This window comes from Orcinus orca, chromosome X (genome assembly GCF_937001465.1).
Source record: "Orcinus orca chromosome X, mOrcOrc1.1, whole genome shotgun sequence".
In the NCBI taxonomy this organism is placed as follows: domain Eukaryota; kingdom Metazoa; phylum Chordata; class Mammalia; order Artiodactyla; family Delphinidae; genus Orcinus; species Orcinus orca.
This window is the reverse complement of record NC_064580.1, coordinates 37,631,155-37,654,170: the sequence shown is the minus strand read 5'-3', so window position 1 is coordinate 37,654,170 and position 23,016 is coordinate 37,631,155. Positions and strand designations below refer to the sequence as shown.

General features: G+C 37.5%; 1 protein-coding gene across 11 annotated transcripts in view; it reads left to right on the top strand.

Annotated features, from left to right (window-relative positions):
- Positions 1–23,016, top strand: part of CASK (calcium/calmodulin dependent serine protein kinase) — a 389,604-nt gene that overhangs the window by 344,219 nt on the left and 22,369 nt on the right. For 6 of the 11 annotated variants that reach the window (XM_033408553.2, XM_049704814.1, XM_049704813.1 and 3 more), the window contains 6 exons: positions 4,409–4,494; positions 5,799–5,867; positions 8,693–8,761; positions 10,157–10,192; positions 11,840–12,036; positions 19,647–19,762. In XM_033408553.2, coding sequence (XP_033264444.1) covers positions 4,409–4,494; positions 5,799–5,867; positions 8,693–8,761; positions 10,157–10,192; positions 11,840–12,036; positions 19,647–19,762 — 573 coding nt within the window. The remainder of the gene's footprint in view (positions 1–4,408; positions 4,495–5,798; positions 5,868–8,692; positions 8,762–10,156; positions 10,193–11,839; positions 12,037–19,646; positions 19,763–23,016) is intronic. The other 5 variants (XM_004281357.2, XM_049704816.1, XM_049704815.1 and 2 more) reach the window with 3 other exon arrangements.

Sequence of the window (23,016 nt, the reverse complement as noted above, 5' to 3'; positions counted from 1 at the left end):
ATCCTTTTAATGTGTTGTTGGAATCTGTTTGCTAGTATTTTGTTGAGGATTTTTGCATCTCTGTTCATCAGTGATATTGGTCTGTAGTTTTCTTTTTTTGTGACATCTTTGTCTGGTTTTGATATCAGGGTGATGGTGGCCTCGTAGAATGAGTTTGGGAGTGTTCCTCCCTCCGCTATATTTTGGAAGAGTTTGAGAAGGATAGATGTTAGCTCTTCTCCAAATGTGTGATAGAATTCACCCGTGAAGCCATCTGGTCCTGGGCTTTTGTTTGTTGGAAGATTTTTAATCACAGTCTCAATTTCACTGCTTGTGATTCGTCTGTTTATATTTTCTATTTCTTCCTTGTTCAGTCTCGGAAAGTTGTGCTTTTCTAAGAATTTGTCCATTTCTTCCAGGTTGTCCGTTTTATTGGCATTAAGTTCCTTGTAGTAATCCCTCATGATTCTTTGTATTTTTGGAGTGTCAGTTGTTACTTCTCCTTTTTTAATTCCTAATACTGTTGATTTGAGTCTTCTCCCTTTTTTTCTTGATGAGTCTGTCAACTGGTTTATCAATCTTGTTTATCTTCTCAAAGAACCAGCTTTTAGTTTTATTGATCTTTGCTGTTGTTTCCTTCATTTCTTTTTCATTTGTTTCTGATCTGATCTTTATGATTTCTTTCCTTCTTCTATCTTTGGGGAGTTTTTGGTTCTTCTTTTTCTAATTGCTTTAGGTGTAAAGTTAGTTTGTTTATTTCAGATGTTTCTTGTTTCTTGAGGTAGGATTGTATTTCTATAAACTTCCCTCTTAGAACTGCTTTTGCTGCATCCCGTAGGTTTTGGGTCGTCATGTTTTCATTGTCATTTGTTTCTAGGTATTTTTTGACTTCCTCTTTGATTTCTTCAGTGATCTCTTGGTTATTTAGTAGCGTATTGTTTAGCCTCCATGTGTTTGTATTTTTTACAGTTTTTTTCCTGTAATTGATATCTAGTCTCATAGCATTGTGGTCGGAAAAGATACTTGATACCATTTCAGTTTTCTTAAATTTACCAAGGCTTGATTTGTGACCCAAGATATGATCTATCCTGGAGAATGTTCCATGAGCACTTGAGAAGAAAGTGTATTCTTTTGTTTTTGGATGGAATGTCCTATAAATATCAATTAAGCCCATCTTGTTTAATGTTGCATTTAAAGCTTGTGTTTCCTTATTTATTTTCATTTTGGATGATCTGTCCACTGGTGAAAGTGGGGTGTTAAAGTCCCCTACTATTATTGTGTTACTGTCAATTTCCCCTTTTTTGTCAGCTTCAATCTTGATTACTTTTGCTGAGAGCACAGTTTTAAATTAATGGTTACCATTCTCTTTTCTTTTGGCATCTGTTGTTTGATATTGAGAAGTCTGGTGTCACTATAATTGTCCTTGCTTTGTAGGTGATCTCTGCTTTCTCCCTGGACTTTTTAAGGTCTTTGTCTTTGATGTTCTGTAGTTTTACTACCTCCCAGCATGGATTTCCTTTTATTTATCCTACTTGGGATACATTATTCTTTCTGGAGCTGTGTAATCATGTTTTCATCAGTTCAAGAAAATTTGCAACCATGTTTCTTCAAATATTGCCTCTTCTCCATTCTCTCTATTCTCTCCTTCTGAACTCTAGGTAGATGTATGTTAGACATTCCCTCCATATCTCTTAATATCTTTTTCATATTTTCTTTATTTCTTGTTTCCTATTTTCCTTATCTCCTTACTTCTCTGAACTGCATTCTAGACAATTTATTTGGTTATGTCTTCCAGTTCACTGAAACTCTCTTAAGCCATATCTGAACTCCTGTTCAGCTCATCCGTTCATTGGTTTATGCTACCAATTATATTTTTCCTTTCTAGAGGTACTAGTTACTTGTTCTTCTTTTTATTTTCAGATCTGTCTGTTCACACCTGATAATCTCTTGTTGCATGTTCATCCTTGTAAATAGGTCCCTTTCTTTCCCCTAATATTTAACATATAGCTATTTTACACAGGCATACCTTGGAGATATTACAGGTTTGGTTTCAGACCACCACAATAAAGTGAGTCACCTGAATTTTTTTGTTTCCCAGTGCATATAAAAGTTATGTTTGCACGATGCTTTCATCTGTTAAGCGTGCAATAGCATTATGTCTAAAAAATATACATACTTTAATTAAAAATTACTTTATTGCTAAAAAGTGCTAACCATCATCTAAGCCTTCAGCAAATCGTAATCTTTGCTCCTGGTGGAGGGTACTGTCTAGATGTTGATGGCTGCTGACCGATCAGGGTGGTGGTTGCTGAAGCTTGAGGTGGCTCTGGCAATTTCTTAAAAGAAGACAACAATGAAGTTTGCCTCATTGATTGACTCTTCCTTTCACAAATGATTTCTCTGTAGCATGCAGTGCTGTTTGATAGCATTTTACCCATGGTAAAACTTGTTTCAAAATTGTAGTCAGTTCTCTCAAACCCTGCCACTGCTTTATCAACTAAGTTTATGTAATATTCTAAATCCTTTGTTGTCATTTCAACAATCAGGTAAGTTTGCCATCTTATATGAGCACAGTTCATGACACCCCCAAAACAATTACAATAGTAACAGCAAAGATCACTCATCACAGATCACCATAACAAATATAATAATGATGGAAAAGTTTGAAGTATTGCGAGAATTACCAAAACATGATGCAGAGACATGAAGTGAGCAAACGCTGTTGGAAAAATGGCGCAGATAGACTTGCTCAACACAGGGTTGCCACAAACCTTCAATTTATAAAAAATGCAGAATCTTTGAGGCACAGTAAAGCAAGGCACAAGAAAACAAGGTATTCTTGTATTCTATATCTGACCATTCCAATATCTATCCTCCTTGAGGATCTAAATCTGTTTTTTCTCTTTCTGATGACTCGCATAGTAGTTTGCCTTATTGTATGTATGTTTGGTGATCTTTGATTGTAAGCCTATTGCTTGTTCAAGTCAATGGAAGTCTTGGGGGCCTAAACTGGAAACGCTTTCCTCCAGGAAGGGTTTGTTCCTTGTTCTACCAGCTGCCATGGAGTACCACTGATCTGGGTCTTGGCTCCCTACAGAATCCTAGGCTCAGCTTCTGTAACTTGCTATTGGCCCAAGGCTCAGAATCCGGCCGTCAGGCATTGCAGCAATGGCATTTACCCCTCCCACTATTTCATTCCGTCCTTACTTTGCCACCACTCTGGATGCAGCTCACAGGGTCCTTTTGTGTGGAGGGGAGAGTGTGGATGGAAGTGGGAAGTGTTCTTGGGAATTTGCATTCCTTTTGTGAGACCAGTAACACTTCAAGAGGTGTGCCCTAGACGGGATATGTAGTTGTAAGAAAGTCTGTGAGTGCCTAATCAACCATATTTGAAACAAAAGTCCCCAAATTTTTATGTTTTATTATGTTAACTTTCAAACATGAGTAGAGAAAACAGTGCAGTCAGTTGAAGTAGAGAAAAGTGGAAAGAATAGTGAAGTGATCGCCCACATACCCATAAGCCAGGTAGAATTATTGTTAATTCATGGCCACACTGGTTTCATCTGTATTTGCCCTACTGCCCACCCCCCTGGATTACTTTGAAGCAAATACCAGGTGCCTTATTTTCTTTATATGCATTTTAGTGCGTACCTCTTAAAGATACAATGAGCTTTTCATGATGGAGTCAGGTCAATAAGTAAACGTGCACAATTCATAAATAAGAAAGCAAAATTTTTCATAACACCATTTAAGCATTGGTTCTCGGTCACTTTTTCTAGTTGAAGTATTACAGGACCCTGAAATGCCTACCACGTTATTATTAAAAGTTTGCAGTATGTCTAATATAAACTTGTTGTTACACAGATATTATATCACAATTCTTTGAAAATCAACAGCCTTTGTATCATATTTGGTAGATAATAATGATAATAACAGCAAATACTTAAATGGTACTGACTATGTGCCAAGAACAGTTCTAAGCCCTCTACATGTATTAAACTCTTCTAATCCTCATAACAATCCTATGAGATAGATAGTTTTCATCTCCATTTTACAAATGTGAAAACCAAGACATGGAAAGTTTCAGTAAGTTACCCAAGATCTTAAAGCTAGTATAAGTGATGAAGCAGAGGTATGAACCCAGACAGGCTGCATCTAGAAGTTGTAGTTTTAAACCACTATATACACACTGCCTCTCTCAGAAAAATAAGCAGATTTCTACAGCCATCTTTCAAAACTGTGTCTTCCATAAGTTATGTGTATCTGTTTTGGTGAGTTTACCATGTGAGCCTAACTTGTACCTGGTTCTGAAATATTGGCCTTCAGTATTTAGCTTAATTTTTTAAAATTACTTACGTTGCTGCCTTTGGATTTTATTATTATAAAAGTATATATCATTTCATGTTTATAATTTTGTGTAATTTCTTAGGTACACTTCATGTCGGAGATGAAATTCGAGAGATCAATGGCATCAGTGTGGCTAACCAAACAGTGGAACAGCTGCAAAAAATGCTTGTGAGTAAATGAAAGTCTCTTTTTCTAAGATTGACTTTCAGTTCATTAACTTATTTATTAATGCACAAATAAAGGATATTCTTTTATAATCAGAGTTTCTCTGGTACCATCATTTGTGTGGACTTGAACTTATACAACATTCATAAAAACTGAGAGCTAGGAAAATGTTCACATGCAGCAGAGCTTAGAAACATTTTGCCCATCTTTAGCAGTGTGGGCTTGAACATTCTCCTTTCAATCCTTTGTCTCCTATTTCTTATTGAACAGATGTTTAAAGAAAACCTTTGCAGTTGTGCATGCTTGTGAACTAGTTTCTCACTGACCTCAACTCTGCTGACATCAGCAGTGTCAGAAGCCTCTTTCCTGTGTAGCTGAGTCATAGCCAGCTGTATTGGATTTCTCTGCAGCACAGGGGAAAGGAAAGTCATAGTAGACCAGGCCATTTTTTACCATGCATATTCAAAATCTGTGTTCAAATTAGGCTTTGGATTGGGGCGGGGTAGGGAGTGCAGAGTGACAGGCCCTGGCGAGCAGAGGGAGATGTTTCGGACCTCTTGTCCTGGACCTTCTTCCCACCACAATGTAGCAGCCTGCCATGTTACTTATATCTATTGAAGGTGAAATAAGCACCACAGACTCACTACAGTCAAAACTAATGCCAAAATTATGAAATAAAGAGCAGATTTTTTTTTTTTTTTTTTTTTTTTTTTTTGCTGTACGTGGGCCTCTCACTGTTGTGGCCTCTCCCGTTGAGGAGCACAGGCTCCAGACACGCAGGCCCAGCTGCCATGGCTCACGGGCCCAGCTGCTCCGCAGCATGTGGGATCCCCCCGGACCGGGGCACGAACCCGTGTCCCCTGCATCAGCAGGTGGCCTCTCAACCACTGCGCCACCAGGGAAGCCCTAAAGAGCAGATTTTTATGGAGTACACCATCATAATGTAGCCTACCAAATATAATTCTTATGTAATTACTTGTTCTATTGTACAGTTCAACTTACATTCACTCTTGAAAGGCATGTCACTTAGAGTTGTATTCGTGTCTATGAAAAGGTAGCCATCAGAGGTTTGTTATACCTTTGCTGTAAGACCAGGACAGTCAGCTTTGACTTTGCAGGGCTTTTCCCAGGAATAACCTCCACTGTTAGTGTGAGCAGTTCCTGCTTTTATAACTAGGTTTCATTGTAGGCCCATGCACTCTCAGCTGACTTGCATTAAATACGCCCCCACATTTTCAGTGGTTTCTTGCGCGTTTTTGTGTGCAACATTTGTTTGTTAAAAGAGCTCTCCTTTTTTTTTCCTCCAGCGGGAAATGCGGGGGAGTATCACCTTCAAGATCGTGCCAAGTTACCGCACTCAGTCGTCGTCCTGTGAGGTAATAGCTCTAACGAAACACCCCGTCTCCTCTGGGTTCTTAACTAACTGTCTGCTGATGGCTGAATGTTTTGGCTTTCTGGGAAATTGTTTCTGCCTGTGCTGTTGATCACTGCACACCAATTTTACAACAAAGATAACGGAACAGAGTAGGTCCCATCCACCTACTCAGCCCTGCTTCCATGGAGATGTCCTCAGCACTTTAACTTTCTGCAGGCTGGAATCAAAACAAAATACATATAGAGAAGCTCCAAATAATGACAGAGACTTAATAAAGAACAAATAGAGTCTCTGGGGAAAAAAAAGATCATAACTGCAATAATATTTCCAGGAAGTACATTCACTTCCCTTGTTAAGAAATCACATAGATACTTCTTCTTTCCGAGGATCTGAGAAGTGGTCTATTTCTGTTAAGATAGAGTAGTTCAGATAATGGTGACAGGTCTCTAGATGGATGTTAAGTCTATGAGAAATTGATAACTGATGTTATTAGAGGAATATAGGCTTTTGCAACCTTCTGTGAAATTGTTTAAATTGGAATGTTATCTGATTCGTAAACAAGTTTTCTAGAGTAATACAAACCCAAAGTTCCTTTCTTACAATAGGCTTATCCTTTAGAAATTGTAGCTTTCCCAACCTATATTATTCAGTTTGCTATTGGTTAGTAAATGAGATTCAAAAATCTATTCTTTTTATATTTGGAAATACGAGCCTTTGGTCATTGCGCATTCAGTTTGAATATTTTTTTTCTGAAGCTTGTTCTTTCTTGTGCATCTTCCAAGTATGTGTACATCAATATGAAGTACACATTTCCTCCAGTTAATATTTAAGACTGGCAGACAACTTATTTCATCTAGAAGATTGAATTTGTACTTAGGAGAAATAGATGGAGAAATTATAATGTTTCTTCCAGTCTCTGGTAGTGATGTAAATTTCACAAGAAAAATCAGAGGCTTCGTGTTTTTTTGTAAACCTATTGAAGATATGTATAACAATTTGTAGTTCTGTCAAGTATATTTTTAGTGAGCCATGACAATTGGGGTTTCTGTTATATCAGGTCTTGAGCTCCTCTCGGTGGCTTTTTATGGAACTTCAATTAGTACTATATTTCAAGACAAAATATAGAAGTACTTCTGCTCCAGGATTTATAGTTTTGAAATTTGTTACCTAGTACACAAACCTTACTGGAAAAGAGAGACTGTCACATGCATTTTTTAATTTTTTTTTTGCGGTACGCGGGCCTCTCACTGTTGTGGCCTCTCCCGTTGCGGAGCACAGGCTCCAGATGCGCAGGCTCAGTGGCCATGGCTCACGGGCCCAGCCGCTCGGCGGCATGTGGGATCCTCCCGGCTCGGGGCACGAACCCGTGTCCCCTGCATCGGCAGGCGGACTCCCAACCACTGCGCCACCAGGGAAGCCCCACATGCATTTTTATGTAAAGCATTTTGATAGTCTAAAAATCACAGGTGGTCCTCATACCATTTCTCATCTTGGAAGAAATTTAGTAAATACGATTGATTTTTGTCTTTTTGGCTCACTAACCAGAAAATAGTGTTAGTTATTAAAAATTTTCTCTTGTGTTTTTGAGTGGTTGAACTAGTTTTGGGGTGGGACCAGAATTACACATATAAATGCTATGCTCTCGAGTAAGAAGAGCCCTCTCTTACCTTCTTTACCTCTGAAGAATAGGAAAAAATGTACTCCCCTCCTAGCCCTACCCCCAATCTGTCTGACTCTCCTGTGCTCTGGCAGAATTCAAGCCTGTGGTTGGACTCTTCCCAGTTACAGCAGTACTTCCCAAAGAAAAGCTCTCTGGCCACCTTCATCAGCATCCCCCTGGCCGTTGGTAAAAGAGGGGACCCCTGCCCCACACCCTGGCCCTACTGACATGAGTCTCTGGGGGTGGCGCCTAGACATCATTCTGCTCACTAACATCTGACAATACTCATCTAAGGGATCCCATTATTTAAAGGCTAACAGGTTCCGGAGGTTTTCTTTAAGTCTTCTAGAAAAAGCAAATGTCTTTTGAGCAGACATGCACATTTCAAAGGTTTCAAAGAACTCTACTAAACCAAAAATTTTTAAATACTTATTTTCATCCCCTCCTTTTTCTAACATTAAAGTTTATTTGGACAATAAGGGAGTGGAGCCTGGAAAGGATTTTGAGCATGTCACATAGTATAGTGGTTGTGGCTGCTGGGATCTTTGCCAGAATCGTTAGAGGCTCAAGACTATTGTTTTAATTAATCCGCTAAAATAATCTAAAAGAATAAAGGTTTCTTCTCTGGTGTATATCTTTTACCCTTATTAGTAATATCTATCCTAGAAAGATTCTAAGGTGATTACAACATGAGAAGTCTTTGAGATTCACTTCACTTCAAATTGCATCATTCAGTAATTTTTGATACCAAGGTACCTAAGGATTACTAAATACTTTTCAAACCTAATTTTCAATAAAAATTAGGCAGTTGGGATCTTCAGCACAATAATTTTATAGTAATATTTGTCATTTTACAGTACTTGATAGGATTTTAATATCAAGTCACCCTTCAGGGTCTTATTTAAAGAAAGCAAAGGTTATAGAATGTTAGAGACAGGAAAGAAATGGTTAATGAATGACATGGTCATCACTTACAATATGTGAATCTTCAAACTGTAAAATTTTTTTCCATACTTCTGTGAAATCATGCAAGTAAGTCAGTATGGCACCTTTATAGCTAAAACCTCAAAGGAAATGGTTGTCAGACTGTGGTTGTAACTGTTGATGTGAATATCTCTGTTTCTGTGCTGGTGTTCTGTGTTAATGAACCTTGTGTCTTATTTCAGAGAGATTCCCCCTCCACTTCCAGACAGTCCCCAGCTAATGGTCATAGCAGCACTAACAATTCTGTTTCGGTAAGAACTCTAGCTCCACACAGCAAAGTGTGACAATTTTGTTGGTGCCACCTGCCATGAGTGTTCTAGTTACATGTGTTCAGTGGAAATATTGTCTTCTGCCGATATACAAGGCTACTACAGCTACAATGCAGTTTACTCCTGGAAAATCTTTTTCAACATTTTCTTCTCATTAAAAATGCCTTTCATTAGTTAAATTTGAAGAAATGTAGTTCAAGACTGCTTTGGTCATTCTCAAAATATTTCTCTGTCACCCACCTACTATTTATGACTTTGCTCAAAGTTATGCAAAGGATGTAAATGGAAGTTTCTTGAAATTTCTCAACATTTTTTTTTAATTTGAGAAAGATAAAGAAATGTAAGGATTTTGCAGAGTAGGCATTTGGGTATTCTCGGGCTTTGTAGTTGTCTATTCTGAGTGATATCAGCAACATGTTTTAGTTTCCGCTATCTAAGTTTACGAATTGGTGTGCCCTCTGTTATTGTGGTACGTGCACATACTTTTGTGAACTATAAGCCTTGCCTGGATATAAACAGCAAAAGGAACTGGCTTCAAACTGCACTTAAGCCACGCTATTATCACATCTTTAACACAAAGTACTTTATATTTTGACTTGAACTTGGAATTTTACTTTTTTTTTTCCAGAACTATCCATTTTGGAAAGTAAAAAGAATTGTTTTTAATTTAAACAAATGGGAGCACTTAATACGTGCAGGTGTGCAATATTTGGGGTAACAAAATCTCTAAGTTGCTGATATTGCTGTTAAAAATATTGAGAGTTCTAATAATACAGCAGTATCACTTTTTTCCTATTAACTTGCCCTTTAAAAATATATCAACATTTTTATCAGATAAATTTTTAAATAATTTAGAGATCACCTCAAATGGAATGATATAAGAGAAATTATGGTAGAAAATTTCCTAAGACTTTTATTTGCAGCTTCAAAACAGGCTACCAAAGGAATTCATTTATAACATTTAATAACTTTAAGATGGTGAAAATCCGTACAACCATTGAAGTTTTCGAAATCTAAATGGTTGCAGTGACTAAGTTGAAAAGGGCAACAGCTCTTTTGAGTTTTGGGGGTTTTTTAAATAGGCTATTTCACTTGCAGTGGCTTTTGTGTTGAAGATGCTGAGTTGTTTCTTAAGAACACATTTTCTCTCTGCTTAAACTTACCTGCTTTCTTCAGCTTGCTGCTAAATGGCCTGGGTTTGATTTTTTTTTTTTTTTGATAACTCAACATTTCTGAGAAATGGAATAATGTATATTATCTCTTTACAACTTAAATCTAGCTCATTTTTTAACCATATTGTAACAGAACACACAAATTACCTTGTACTCTTTGAAAAGTAAATGAAAATTTTTCTCCTGGGTTGGCTTTATTCTACAGGACTTGCCATCAACTACCCAACCAAAAGGACGACAGGTGAATAGATACCCTCTATAGAAACTTCTCTAAACTGAGCTGCTAATAGCCAATCCTTTATTAACCCTTTTCATCCCATAATGTCTGCATTTTGGACCATAACATTTGAGCATTGAGAGCTTGTACCATTTCATTTTAACACATTACACATGACTAATTCTCTATAAAGATTTTTTTCCTAACATCTTTGTAGCTGTGATGGTTATTGTAATTTCAACCTGATCATTTTGTGTTGATGGTTGAGAATTCAGCCTTTGGGGATCTTATAGGCCTGCCTCTGGGGTGGAAAAAAATTTTTAAAGGTTACAAAATTCTTAGAATTCTAAGAATAACTACAACGTACATGCCAGTGAACATTTTTAAGCAATAATTATCTGAAGTTTGAAGGCTTTTTCATAATTTGTATCTGCATGTGTATTTCTAAAAGCCATATACAATGAAAAAAAAAAGAACAGAAAATTCCTGGCTTTACAGCCTAATCAAACATGAAAAGTTAAGTGCTGCCTAACACAAGCAAGTAACTTTCAATTTGCTGGCACTTTGAGTATGAATTTTAGGTGCAAATGCAGAGACTTGTTAATTTTATAGGCTGGATTTCTGAAAAGAAACTTAAACAGAATAATCACACAATAGTTCCAAAGCCTTCAGGTTGGTTTTACAGTGACTTAAACATTAATATTCAAATTTAATTTCAAAAGATAGAATTTTTATGGTACTTTTTGTGAAATGTGCTATTAAAAAATATCAAATTGTGAGTTAAGATTTGCATAAACTAGCACCTAATAGAACTCACCCATAAGTGATGCAACATTCAATATCTAGCACCTTATTTTAAATCATTTAGAAATCCAGTGATTCATAAAATGGTACCGTATAACCCCTTGTATGCTAATCTGTTTCCTTTTATAATATTTACTAGTTATATTCACATATCATAAAACTCAGAGCCTTAAACCATGCATATCTTGAAGCTCTGTGCAGATTTCAAGTGTTACACTGGCAAAGCCAGGATTCAAACTCATTTTTCTTCTCTAAAAAGAGTAAAATACAAAGTCTAAACCCTGTTTAAAAAATAAAACTATTTTTAAATGCTTTAAAAAATTGTTTGAATTACATTTAAGCTTATCAGCAGTGTGTAGACACACTGCCAGTTGTCATGTAAGCATTTTACAGCAAGATACCAACACGGAGTTCTTGCTAGTTTTGTATCATGTACTGCTTTAGGGTTAAAACCTGTCCTGAATGCTTGTGGTCATGGTTTAAAGGCTGCCATGTGATCATGACAACTTATGCATAATAGCAACTAAATATATTCAGATTTTAAAATGGTAAGCATACTTCTCTATAATTTTAAGCCTATCCTATTATAGTAAAAGCAGAAATTAAGTCTATTTTTACTAAGGAAGTATCTTAAGTGTTCCCTCCAAATAAAAAGAGCAAAGACGTGAACCTGTACACACCAAAAGTAGTACATTGTTTCTAGTGGTAGCTGTTTTTTGTGTTGTATTTCCATGCATCATATTTGCTTTCACCATCTAATGTCCCGTTTGTATTGTAGTAAGTGTTGGTATGTGGTTATTAAGTCAGGGCTGACTGTTTTCTTTCACATCACCATGGCATTTTTTCTTACAAACTCCTGTTTTATAGATCTATGTAAGAGCACAATTTGAATATGATCCAGCCAAGGATGACCTCATCCCCTGCAAAGAAGCTGGCATTCGATTCAGAGTTGGTGACATTATCCAGATTATCAGTAAGGATGATCACAACTGGTGGCAGGGTAAACTGGAAAACTCCAAAAATGGAACTGCGGGTCTCATTCCTTCTCCAGAACTTCAGGAATGGTACGTTTTTGTTGTTTTCTTTTAGTTTCCAATAAAAATGAAGCCTGGCCATCCATTTTTCAACTTTATATTTTATTCTTTTATAGGGTAAAACCTGTTTAATATATTCCTTGCTCTATTAGCCAAACACAGTTCAAATTAGTCATCCAAGAATTCTAAATTGTCAGCACCAAGTAAGCTCCTGCTTATAGAGTCAGGCCTTTGTTTCACACATGAGGAGAGGAAGGTCTGCAGAGAGGCTGAGCGACTAGCCTCAGGTCATGGTCACATCGTGGTCTCTTAGCAGAGCCCTCTATTCCTATATGCTGTTTCCATCCTTTTAGAATTGCATTTTTTTAAATGTACCCACTCCTTGCCCCTCCACATGCTCTCACCACCCCCATTCCACTCCACCACCAGCGAAAAACTCAAATGCCAGGATTCACGGTCATTCCAGGTATTTAAAGAGAAAATGTTTCACTCTTAGAAGGGTAAGACAGTCAGAAGCTTCGTTCTTTACCTTTCCAGGTCTTTTTTTTTAAATAAATTTATTCATTTATTTATTTTTGGCTGCATTGGGTCTTCGTTGCTGCGTGCAGGCTTTCTCTAGTTGCAGCGAGCGGGGGCAGCTCTTCGTTGCAGTGCGCGGGCTTCTCATTGCTGTGGCTTCTCTTGTTGCAGAGCACGGGCTCTAGGTGCGCGGGCTTCAGTAGTTGTGGCACATGGGCTCAGTAGTTGTGGCTTGCGGGCTCTAGAGCACAGGCTCGGTAGTTGTGGCGCACGGGCCCAGTTGCTCCGAGTCATGTGGGATCTTCCCGGACCAGGGTTCGAACCCGTGTCCCCTGCCTTGGCAGGCGGATTCATAACCACTGCACCACCAGGGAAGTCCCCCTTGCCAGGTCTTTAAAAATGTGTGTCTGTTAGACAGTTTAGGCTTTGAACGCAGGTTAAAGTCAAACAGTTTTTAGACATGTTTTTAACTGACAGGAGTCACGGATTACTGTGTATTTTGGTAAAATCTATTTCTGTTACTAATGTTACAATTTGCTGTTTTTTGAAAAATGTCAATAGTTTTACCTTTGTCAGTACTTTGGCAATATATATCAGAAACCTAGTGCAAAAAAGATAACTTCATGTCCAAAATACTTGAACCTAGCTGAAAGAACCTAGCTGAAAGAGACCAAAGGCATAGAGTTCATAGACACATACAACTTTTCATCCTTTTTTTTCACTAATTAAAGGGATTTCTCAGCTAATCTCTTTTGCTTGATCAGTTCTTTCAGCTATACTCTTAAATTTAGAATGTCAGAGCTGGTAAGAACTTCAGATGCCATCATTTTACACAAGGAAACATAGGCCTAGTTAGAGGAAGTAGCAGCCTTCCATCTGATGCTGTCTTTCAAGTCTCATCTTCAGAAAACAGTTTAAGCATTAGTGAGAGGAAAGTGATTTCTAAGTCATTTTGATGGTGATGTTACTATGTTATCACTGATATTTATGTTTTACAAAATGTGTTCTTGAATGTTGCCATATATTAATGAGCATTTGTTGAAAATAATTATGTAGAATCCAGACCTCTTCTCCCTAGTCAGCTCATTTGTATAAATCATGTCTCACCAGTACCTAGAACTCTGAGTCCTCTGGAGGAAGCCTGAGAAATGGCAGGGGGAAAAGCAGATTTGCTTCCTGTTTCCTGTAATGGTAGACTAGGTTATTTGGATCAATCCTCCCACTGGAAAAGAAAAATGAAAAGTGCTACAGAAAATATGTTTTTGAAAATGACCTTAAAAGTACTGAGTAGCTGAAAAGGTATTGGGGAACTCAGTGACCAATTTTTATATGAAAGCCATTAATCAGAGCAGTAAAAATCAGAGTACCAAATTGGTCCATTTTGCCAAGAGGGCATTTCTATTACTAAAAACTTCTCTGCCAGAGGACCAAGGTTAAGACCTAATAAGGCCTGTACAAGTAGGAGAATCTTTTAGGAGACTCATCCCGCATTGTCAGGATCTGCAAAAGGCTATACCCCCAGGTTAAGAGCAAACAGATAAGCATCCCCTCACTGCCCTTCCACACCAGGGGACTGTAGAGAAGGCTGCCTTGTCGGTGAGCAGAGCAAAAGGAAAGCAAAGTTCCCCTGAAAAAATTGTGGCCACTGGTCCACCTTGAATGGATTTGCACCCAGGTACACATAGCCCGGGACAGCCAGGGAAAGTCCAGCTATGTGCTTGATGTGAGGTTTCCCCTTTGCTAATAGTTCCAAATATCTGTTATAAACAAATGAAACTCTCTGAAGGAGAACACTTTTATCCTAGGCCTCATCCTAGAGCTCCTCCTGACCCCCCACGTAAACTTTCTTGAGGGCAGTTACCAGCAAGTCAGAATAAGCAGGCGCACATGGAAACCAGTGAGACCTGACAGAAATGAAAGACGCCAGGAACGAACTCAAACCTACTTCATATATTGGAATTAGGAGACAAAGGTTTTTAAACAACTGTGCTTATTAGCAAGCTTTTAAAAATCAGTAAAAGCTTAAAAAATATCTTCAGAGAAGAGGGGGAAAAAATTTAATGGCATAGCAGATTTGAAAAAGAACCAAAATGAATTTCCAAGGACAAAAAATGCACTAACAAAAACTCAGTGGCCACATGCCTATTAGAATGGCTAAAATTTTTAAAAGTTTTCATCAGCAGGTAAATGGATAAACAGATGATGGCATATGCATACTCTTAAGCAATAAAAAGAAATGAACTATTGATAACACACAACAATATGGGTGAAACTCAAAATCATTAGGCTGGGTTTCCAGGCAAAAAAGAGAACATACTGTATAATTCCATTATATAAAATTCCAGAAAATGCAAAACTAATCTACAGTGACAGTGGTTTCCTGGGGATCTGGAGGAGGGAGGGGGGATTACAGAGGGGCATAAGAAAATTCCTGGGGTGATGAAAATGTTTGTTATCTTGATTGTAGTGATGGTTTCATGGGATGTATTAATGTTTCAAAACTGATGAAATGTTACACTTTATATGTTATGTTCAGTTTATTGCAGAAAAACTGAACTCAATAAAGTTGCAGTGACCGTAGAGGGAGACAGGGATTCTAACTAGGATGAAGAGGAAGAGGCCCACTGGGCAGTATGTTCCTTGAGACCACAGTAGGACTCTGGAGGTATAGGAAGGCATTCCCAACTGAGGGGGAAAAGCAGAGTCCCTTGTTGGAAAAGTGAATTGGTCTCTAGAATGTCGATGGACGTGTAATACTAATGAGAAAGATTTGAAACAATACTATCAGCCAGACCCAGAGGCTTTGTTCAGATGTGTTGCTACCAAGTCATATTTTTCACATCCTGTAGATGAGAAATCAATTTTTTTGGACCCAAATACCTTACCTTATTTATCCTTGCTAAATCTCATCTTGCTTGACAAGGCCCATCAGTCTAATCCTCTGATACGATTTAAGTCCCTGAATCTGTCATCCCTTCCCTTGCCTACTAGATCCTCATCCAAGTCAGCAATAAAATGTTAAACATGTGTTTGAAATTTCCTTCCAGGTTGACCTAAATTCTAACACAGTTTCCTTGCACATACTGAGCTAAAAGAAATAACATTCATTTCCTGAGTGCCTAGTAAAAATCAGTATCATTCCTCTGTCATTACACCACATATGGCCACACCACAAATTTTTACTGGGAACTTCTTTTTCTTAAAGTTTTTAAGCTGAAAAACATTTATTATAAGATACTCTGTACACTATAACGTAAGCTTCATGAGGTCAGGATTTCATCTCTTTTAACCTGTCAAAAATTCCTCAGTTCTGTTTATGTTTCCAAAGATCCTGTGCCTCACAGAAGCTGTAGTTATGACTGACAGCACATATTGGCTTGAACTGGAAGAATTCCCAAAGCAAAGGTTTCATCAGCCTCCTCTCTATGCCACTTAGGTAATTAATATATGGAGATTGACTTTGTTGCTGTTACTGAGAGTTCACAGTATTTCCCAATAAATGTCTTTCTCCTAACCAAAAATAAAGAAATAAATATAAATAAAGCCCTCAAAGAGCAAGAGAGAGAAAGAGACATGGAGGAAAGACTCTTTAAGAAAGTAGAAGAGAACACTTCCCAACTCATTTCATGATGCCAGCATTACCCTAATACCAAAGGTCCATAAAGGCAAAAGAAAACTACAGACCCATATCCCTCATGAGCACAGATGTAAAAATCCTCAGCAAAATATTAGCAAATTGAATCTAACAATATATAAAAAGGATATACATCTTGACCCAGTGGAGTTTGTACTGGGAATGAACAGCTGGTTCAACATTGGAAAACCAATCAACCTGATTCACCATATTAACAGACTAAAGAAGAAAAATCCACATGGTCATAGCCATAGGTGCGGATTTTAAAATTCAACATCCATTCGTGATTAAAACTCTCACAAACTGTGAATTGAAGGGAACTTCCTTAAACTTGATTGAGAGTATCTACAATAAACCTACAGCAAACATTATTGGAAGGGGAAAAAAATGTAACAGGTGATATGATTCTGTGTAGAAATTCAAAGGAATCTATAGATAAACAATTAGAATTAATGAGAGTTTAGCAAGATGGCTGATGTAAAATCAGTGTACAAAAATCAATATTTCTATTTACAGTAAAAAACGGAAAATAATTTTTAAATACCCTACATAACACCACCTGCAACACCATAATACTATAAAGTACTCTTGCAAAAAAAATAGAACTTAAGTTTGATTAGGCCTCTAGATCTAATTAGCTATTTGCAGGAAATGCAAAAGACAAAGAGACTTACTGAAGACACCACAGGGGTGAGATCAGAAACTATAGGACAAACAACCAGTTTCTGCAACAAATAATTTGCAAGAAGAAAAGGGAGAGAGGGAAGGAGGGGGAACCTATAGGTTTAAAGGGAATTTAAGAATATTTAAGGAAGAAATGATACAAACTCGGATTTTTTTCAAAGTAATCTTAGGGTGGGTAGGTTGTAAATAAAACAAAATAAGCCATGAGTTAATAAATGTTGAAGCTGGGTTGTAGATATTTGGGGTTCATTACACTATTCTCTACTCTTGTATATGTTTGAATTTTTCAATATTACAAATTTTTTAAATACCATTTATAAGTTTTTTAATCAACAACCTAGGAACAAACCTAATAAAGTTGTTCAAGACATTTAGAGGATAAATTATAAAACTTACTGAGACATTAAAGAAGACCTAAATAAATGGAAAGACATACTGTATTCAGGGACTAGAAGACTCAATATTGTAAATATTGTAAAGATGTCTATTCCTCCCAGATTGATTCATAGATTCAATTCAATCCCAACCGTTTTGAAATTGACAAGCTAATTTTAAAGTTTTCAAGGAAATGCACAGAATCAGGAATAGTCAAGATGCTCTTCTAGAAGCATAAGGAGGGAGGCCTTGCCCCACTGATGCCAAGATTTATTATAAAGCTGTAGTAATTAAGACAATAAGGTATGGGCTTAGAGATGCTCAAATAGACCAATTGAAGAGAACCCCTGAACACTCTCATACATAAATAGTCACTAGTGAGGAATGAATAGACTTTTCCATAAGTTGTGCTGGGGCAATTGGTTATCTATTAGGGAAAAAATGAGAGAAATTGGACCCCTAACTTCACACCACATACAAAAATCAGTTCCAGTGTATTAAAAACCAAAACATGAAAGACAAAACTATAAACCCTTGAGAAGATAATATTGGAGAATATCTTTAGGGACAAGGAAGGATTTCCTAAAAAAGATGTCAAAAATACTTCCCATAAAAGAAAACATTGCTAGATTTGATTAAATTAAAACTAATAAGTTACATTCATCAAATACCATGAAAAGATTAAGAAGGCAAGCCACAGAGTGGAAGAAGATACCTCCAACACATATAACTAACAAAAGTGTAATATTCAGACCATATAAAGAATTCCTACAAATCAATGAGAAGAAGACAACTGGATAGGAAAGTGGTCAAAAGATTTGAACAGGCACTTTACAAAAGAGGAAATCCAATAGCCAATAGCATATAAAAGGTGCTCAATCTCATTAATAATCAGTGAAATGCAAACTCAAAACACAGTGTTATTTCATTACTCGTCCACCATGATGGCTAAAATTATAGACTGATAATAAGTGTTCACATGGAAGTGGAACAACAGGAACTCTATACTGCTGGTGGGAATGCAAATCAGTACAATCTCATTGGAAAACAACTCGTCATTTTCAATAGCATTGTATGGCATTCTGACAGTCATTTTGGATTCTCCTTATATGTGGCTCACTCGGGCACCCCACATTGGCCCACAAGCAAAGTCATTAAGCAAAACCTTCTGTGGTAATATCTTGAAAGGCAAGTACTTGCTTAGCTTAAACCTAAGAGAGCAACTTTTTTTATTATTATTTTAAATGTTTGGCTGCGTTGGGTCTTCATTGCTGCGCACGGGCTTTCTCTAGTTGTGGCGAGTGGGGGCTACCCTTCGTTGTGGTGCGCGGGCTTCTCATTGCGGTGGGTTCTAGGCGTGTGGGCTTCAGTAGTTGTGGCACATGGGCTCAGTAGTTGTGGCTCGCGGGCTCTAGAATGCAGGCTCAGTAGTTGTGGCACATGGGCTCAGTAGTTGTGGCTCGCGGGCTCTAGAATGCAGGCTCAGTAGTTGTGGCACAGGGGCTTAGTTGCTCTGCAGCATGTGGGATCTTACTGGACCAGGGCTCGAACCCATGTCCCCTGCATTGGCAGGCAGATTCTTAACCACTGTGCCACCAGGGAAGTCCTAAGAGAGCAACTTTTTAACAACATTTATGTATATGTTACTAATGCTGAATACTGTAATTATGTAGAACAAAATTATGATTTTTCTGAATGTAATTCTAACTTTGGATTTAATCATAGCTTTTTTTTTCCTACCTAGAATCTTCAAGTAGTAGTAGTACCATTTATTAGGCATCTACTGTGCCTGCCACTGTGCTAGGGATATTATTTACATTTTTTGTTATAATTCTTTACAACAGCCATCCAAGAGGCTCCAAGAGATTAAGGAACTTGCCAATAGAATGCACCGCCTAAGAGCATGGGCTCTGGTGCCAGACTGTCCTCACCCTCCCACTTAATTAGCTGTGTGATTGGGACAAATTAATTAACCTCTCAGTCCTTTGATCCTCTCATCTGTAAAACAGTGACATGATTTCACGTGTTGTTAGAAAGATTAAATGAGTTAATATATGTAAATTTCCTAGAAAAGCACCTAACACTAAATTGATAAAAGCTAATAAGTGATAGAGCCAGGATTCAAATCAGACCTGTCTCAACTCAAAATCCCACACTCATTCCACTGTATTTCATGACTATATGTTTAGACTTTTCATCTGTGTTATCAGTTAGTATATGTTCAAGTGATACAATGTTATTTTCGTATAAGCCTGCATTTTTAAAACCTTTCTAGGAAATTGTCAAGGAGCAGCCTTTATCTGAATGATTTGAAAAGTTTGTGAGGAGTTTGTTCACGCAGGTTCATGTAAACTCTTCAAATGACTGGTTTTCCTCTTTTATCAGCATAAAACTATACATTAGTTTTTTTCTTTTCTTTGTGTGCTAGGCGAGTCGCTTGCATTGCCATGGAGAAGACCAAACAGGAGCAGCAAGCCAGCTGTACTTGGTTTGGCAAGAAAAAGAAGCAGTACAAAGATAAATATTTGGCAAAGCACAATGCAGGTAGGGAAAAGTACGACTTACTGAGACCGGTTAAACATCTCAAAGACTGAAGTAGATGTAACATCTCAATTCCGTCTTCAGAGTTCTCTATCAAAAAAAATTTCACCATATGAGATCATCAGCTTGCAAAAACTTTAAGAATCCCTTGCCTTCGATTATTATGTTGGTTATTTGCCAAATATTTTACAGAGCTATACTTTATAGGAAGAAAATGCTATTTGGAAACAGTACTCTCTGGAACTCAAAGAACCCAGTACATTAAGTCCTCCCCCCTGAGAAATGAGAGACTGAGAGTTTGCTGAATTGCCAGGATTCTTGCCTCCTTGCTGAGATTGGCCTTGAGCAAATACCCTCACTCCTGGCTCCTCTCTGGCCCTTGGACTTGGCCCTGTGCCACATTTCTAAGGGCAAAGGTGCGCTCTTAACAGAGAGCTGTGCTGCAAATGGTTCAGTGATTGATCTGAAAGAGTGCAAATGACATTAGATAGATACTAACTTAATTTGGTCAGTTCCTGTCACTAGTCTTCTTCCTTCATGGTATTTCTTAGCCCCTAAAAGACCAAGAACATTATCTTGGCCTACCCTTCATGGTATGTTTGTCTATATGGAAGCTTGCATTCAACTTAAGTCAAAATATTCACTCATTTGCTAAGAACTGAAATGAATACCAAAAAAAGCATGCTCTGTCATTGCAGTAGAATTCCCAGAAGACTCACAGGATGTAACTTAAGTTAACGAAAAGGCATGATGATGTAGGGTGGGATTTACTTATTTTCAATAACTTCTTAATATGACTCCTTTTATAAGGAACTTTTCTGAGGAAGTGCAAGCCCCAACATTGGCATTAGATTAGTTCCCAAGGTTTCAGAAATAACTCCAAACTTCAAACATATGGCAAAGAAAATCAAGTGAATGCAATCATGCACACCCAGTTTGACAGTATAATATTTCTGACAGATATGAAATGCATTTCCCTCTGTAGAGCATTATATTTTATTAGTATTCACTAGGAAAAATTATTTTGAAACTCTGAATGATTCATTTCTTGATCAGAGAGTAAAAGTAAACATTTTGAAGTATTGTATAATGTGGAATGAATGTGAGTGACCACATGGCTTAATTTTAAATGGTTCAGTTAAATGCGGAAATCTTTCCCATCATGATAGCTACAGTGTGCCACATTTTTATTTCCAATAAAAGGGATCATTTCTGGTTATATACCACTATAGAGCACTAGTCTGATAATGGCTATTTTTGTTTTATAAAGGGAAGAAATATTCAAAGTAGATTAGTTAAATATAATTAGTTAAAACTAATTGTAAATGCTCCAGTAGTACTATTTGAAGAAATTCACTGTAGTAGCAGCAGAATGTTGTTTAACATAAAATGTCAGTGGTTATTGCCAGGTCTCCATAATCACCTTTATTTCCATCAGCTTCTAACAGGCTCAGAAGGTCTGTTGACATTACATATATATGTATAACCTTGTAATTTTTACAATGATTTTAAATGATATATAGATGGCATTAAAATTAATTTAAACGTAGAAAAGCAAAGAAAATGGCCGATAAGGCTGTCAATTCATCCTTAGCTTTTTATATTCTACTGATGGAAGGCATGTAGACATGAGTATTCAATTTGCCAACACTCTTTAATTTAGCTCTGAGGAAAAATAAGAAGCCAGTTAATTGAAAAACTAGACTCTCTAAATTCTGACAAAGAGTCTGTTGAATCGTTCACTTGAGAATTTTGCCAGAGAATCAGCATCCCATCTGGTGGCCAGTGTTTTCCAGAGTTAACTTTTTCCATTCTTTGACCACTGGGGCACCACTGATCTTCCACTGTTCCTGTTCTCTCTGATTCATCACAAGTGGTGCTTGGTAGTCCTGCAAACGCACCTGTAAGCTTAATAGCCAGCCCAAGCTAGGACCAGAAGTTAGCACACCTGTGTATCCATGCACCTTTGGCAAATCACTTGGCTCCTGTGGGCCTCAAAACGAGGGAACTGGGTTAGTCAATAAAGGATATCTTTTCTAATTCTAAAGTTCAGTGGATCTCAGGTTATTTCATCACTGGGCCTGATAAATGGATATCATTTAATGAAGCCAAGTACTCATTTGCTGTCCCTTATCTTAAGCTTTAGCTCTGGTAAACATTGCCCATTATGTTTGAAGGCTATATCACCCTTGCTAGAGAAGGCAGGAACCTCATAGAAATGGAATAGAATTGCTTTTTCTCTGTCGTCTTTAAACACAACACCTCCTATCCAAAACCATGGATCTATCTAAGTTCTTGTAAACTTAAAACTAAGAGGAGACCCACCACTTCTTTGTTATCCACAACATCTTCCTAAGCAGTGGCCTTCCGGGCCTCAGAGCCTTCCTCATGCTCACAGTTCCTTCTACATGTCAGTATTTGTCACTGCCTGAGAGCCTCCTTTGATAGAAAATCTGAGCTTTTTATAAGGTCCTTGCAGGGCCACTCAAGTTTCTGTACAGAACTTGTGTTTAGGCTCATTTGTGACTGTCTAGTCAGAATGTCATTGTTAGGATTCCCACCCGCACAAAATCATCACTCATGAGCTCTCCTATTAGTTTTTCTGGTCTGGAGAAGATGGCTGGCTTTTTCCCTGGACTTTCTAGAATATGCTGCCTGGCATGTCCTTTCTGCCACCATCTCTTCAGCATTCTTCCCCATCACCAGCCAACTCTTACATTTTGTTAATTATAAAGACCAGAAGAACCATTTACTTACTGATTACCTTGCCTTTAGGAGAGATGAAATTGTCAGGAAGGAAAGTCAAGTATTTTATCAGCTGTTCTGCTTTTAGCTATGATGAAAGTTTATCCTAATATGTGGCATTGCCTACATAAAGAATTGCTCTAAAAGAGAGAAACACATACTGTTGACCTCCATTGGGAAGGCAAATGCTTTGAGAACTTTGAAATACCATATTCTTTAATACCAAGAACTAGCCAAATGGGTTCATAGGCCACAAATCCAGCTATGTTTCTGAAAGGTGTCTTCTGACTTATTCAAAAGTCGATTGTAAAATACAGTGGGGGAATCATCCCGTAGTCCTCAGTAAATTAAAATAAGGGCCATTGGGATTAACATATACACACTACTATATATAAAACAGATAACCAACAAGGACCTACTGTGGAGCACAGGGAACTACACTCAATATTTTGTAATAACCTATAAGGGAAAAGAATCTGAAAAAGAATCTGAATCACTTTGCTGTACACCTA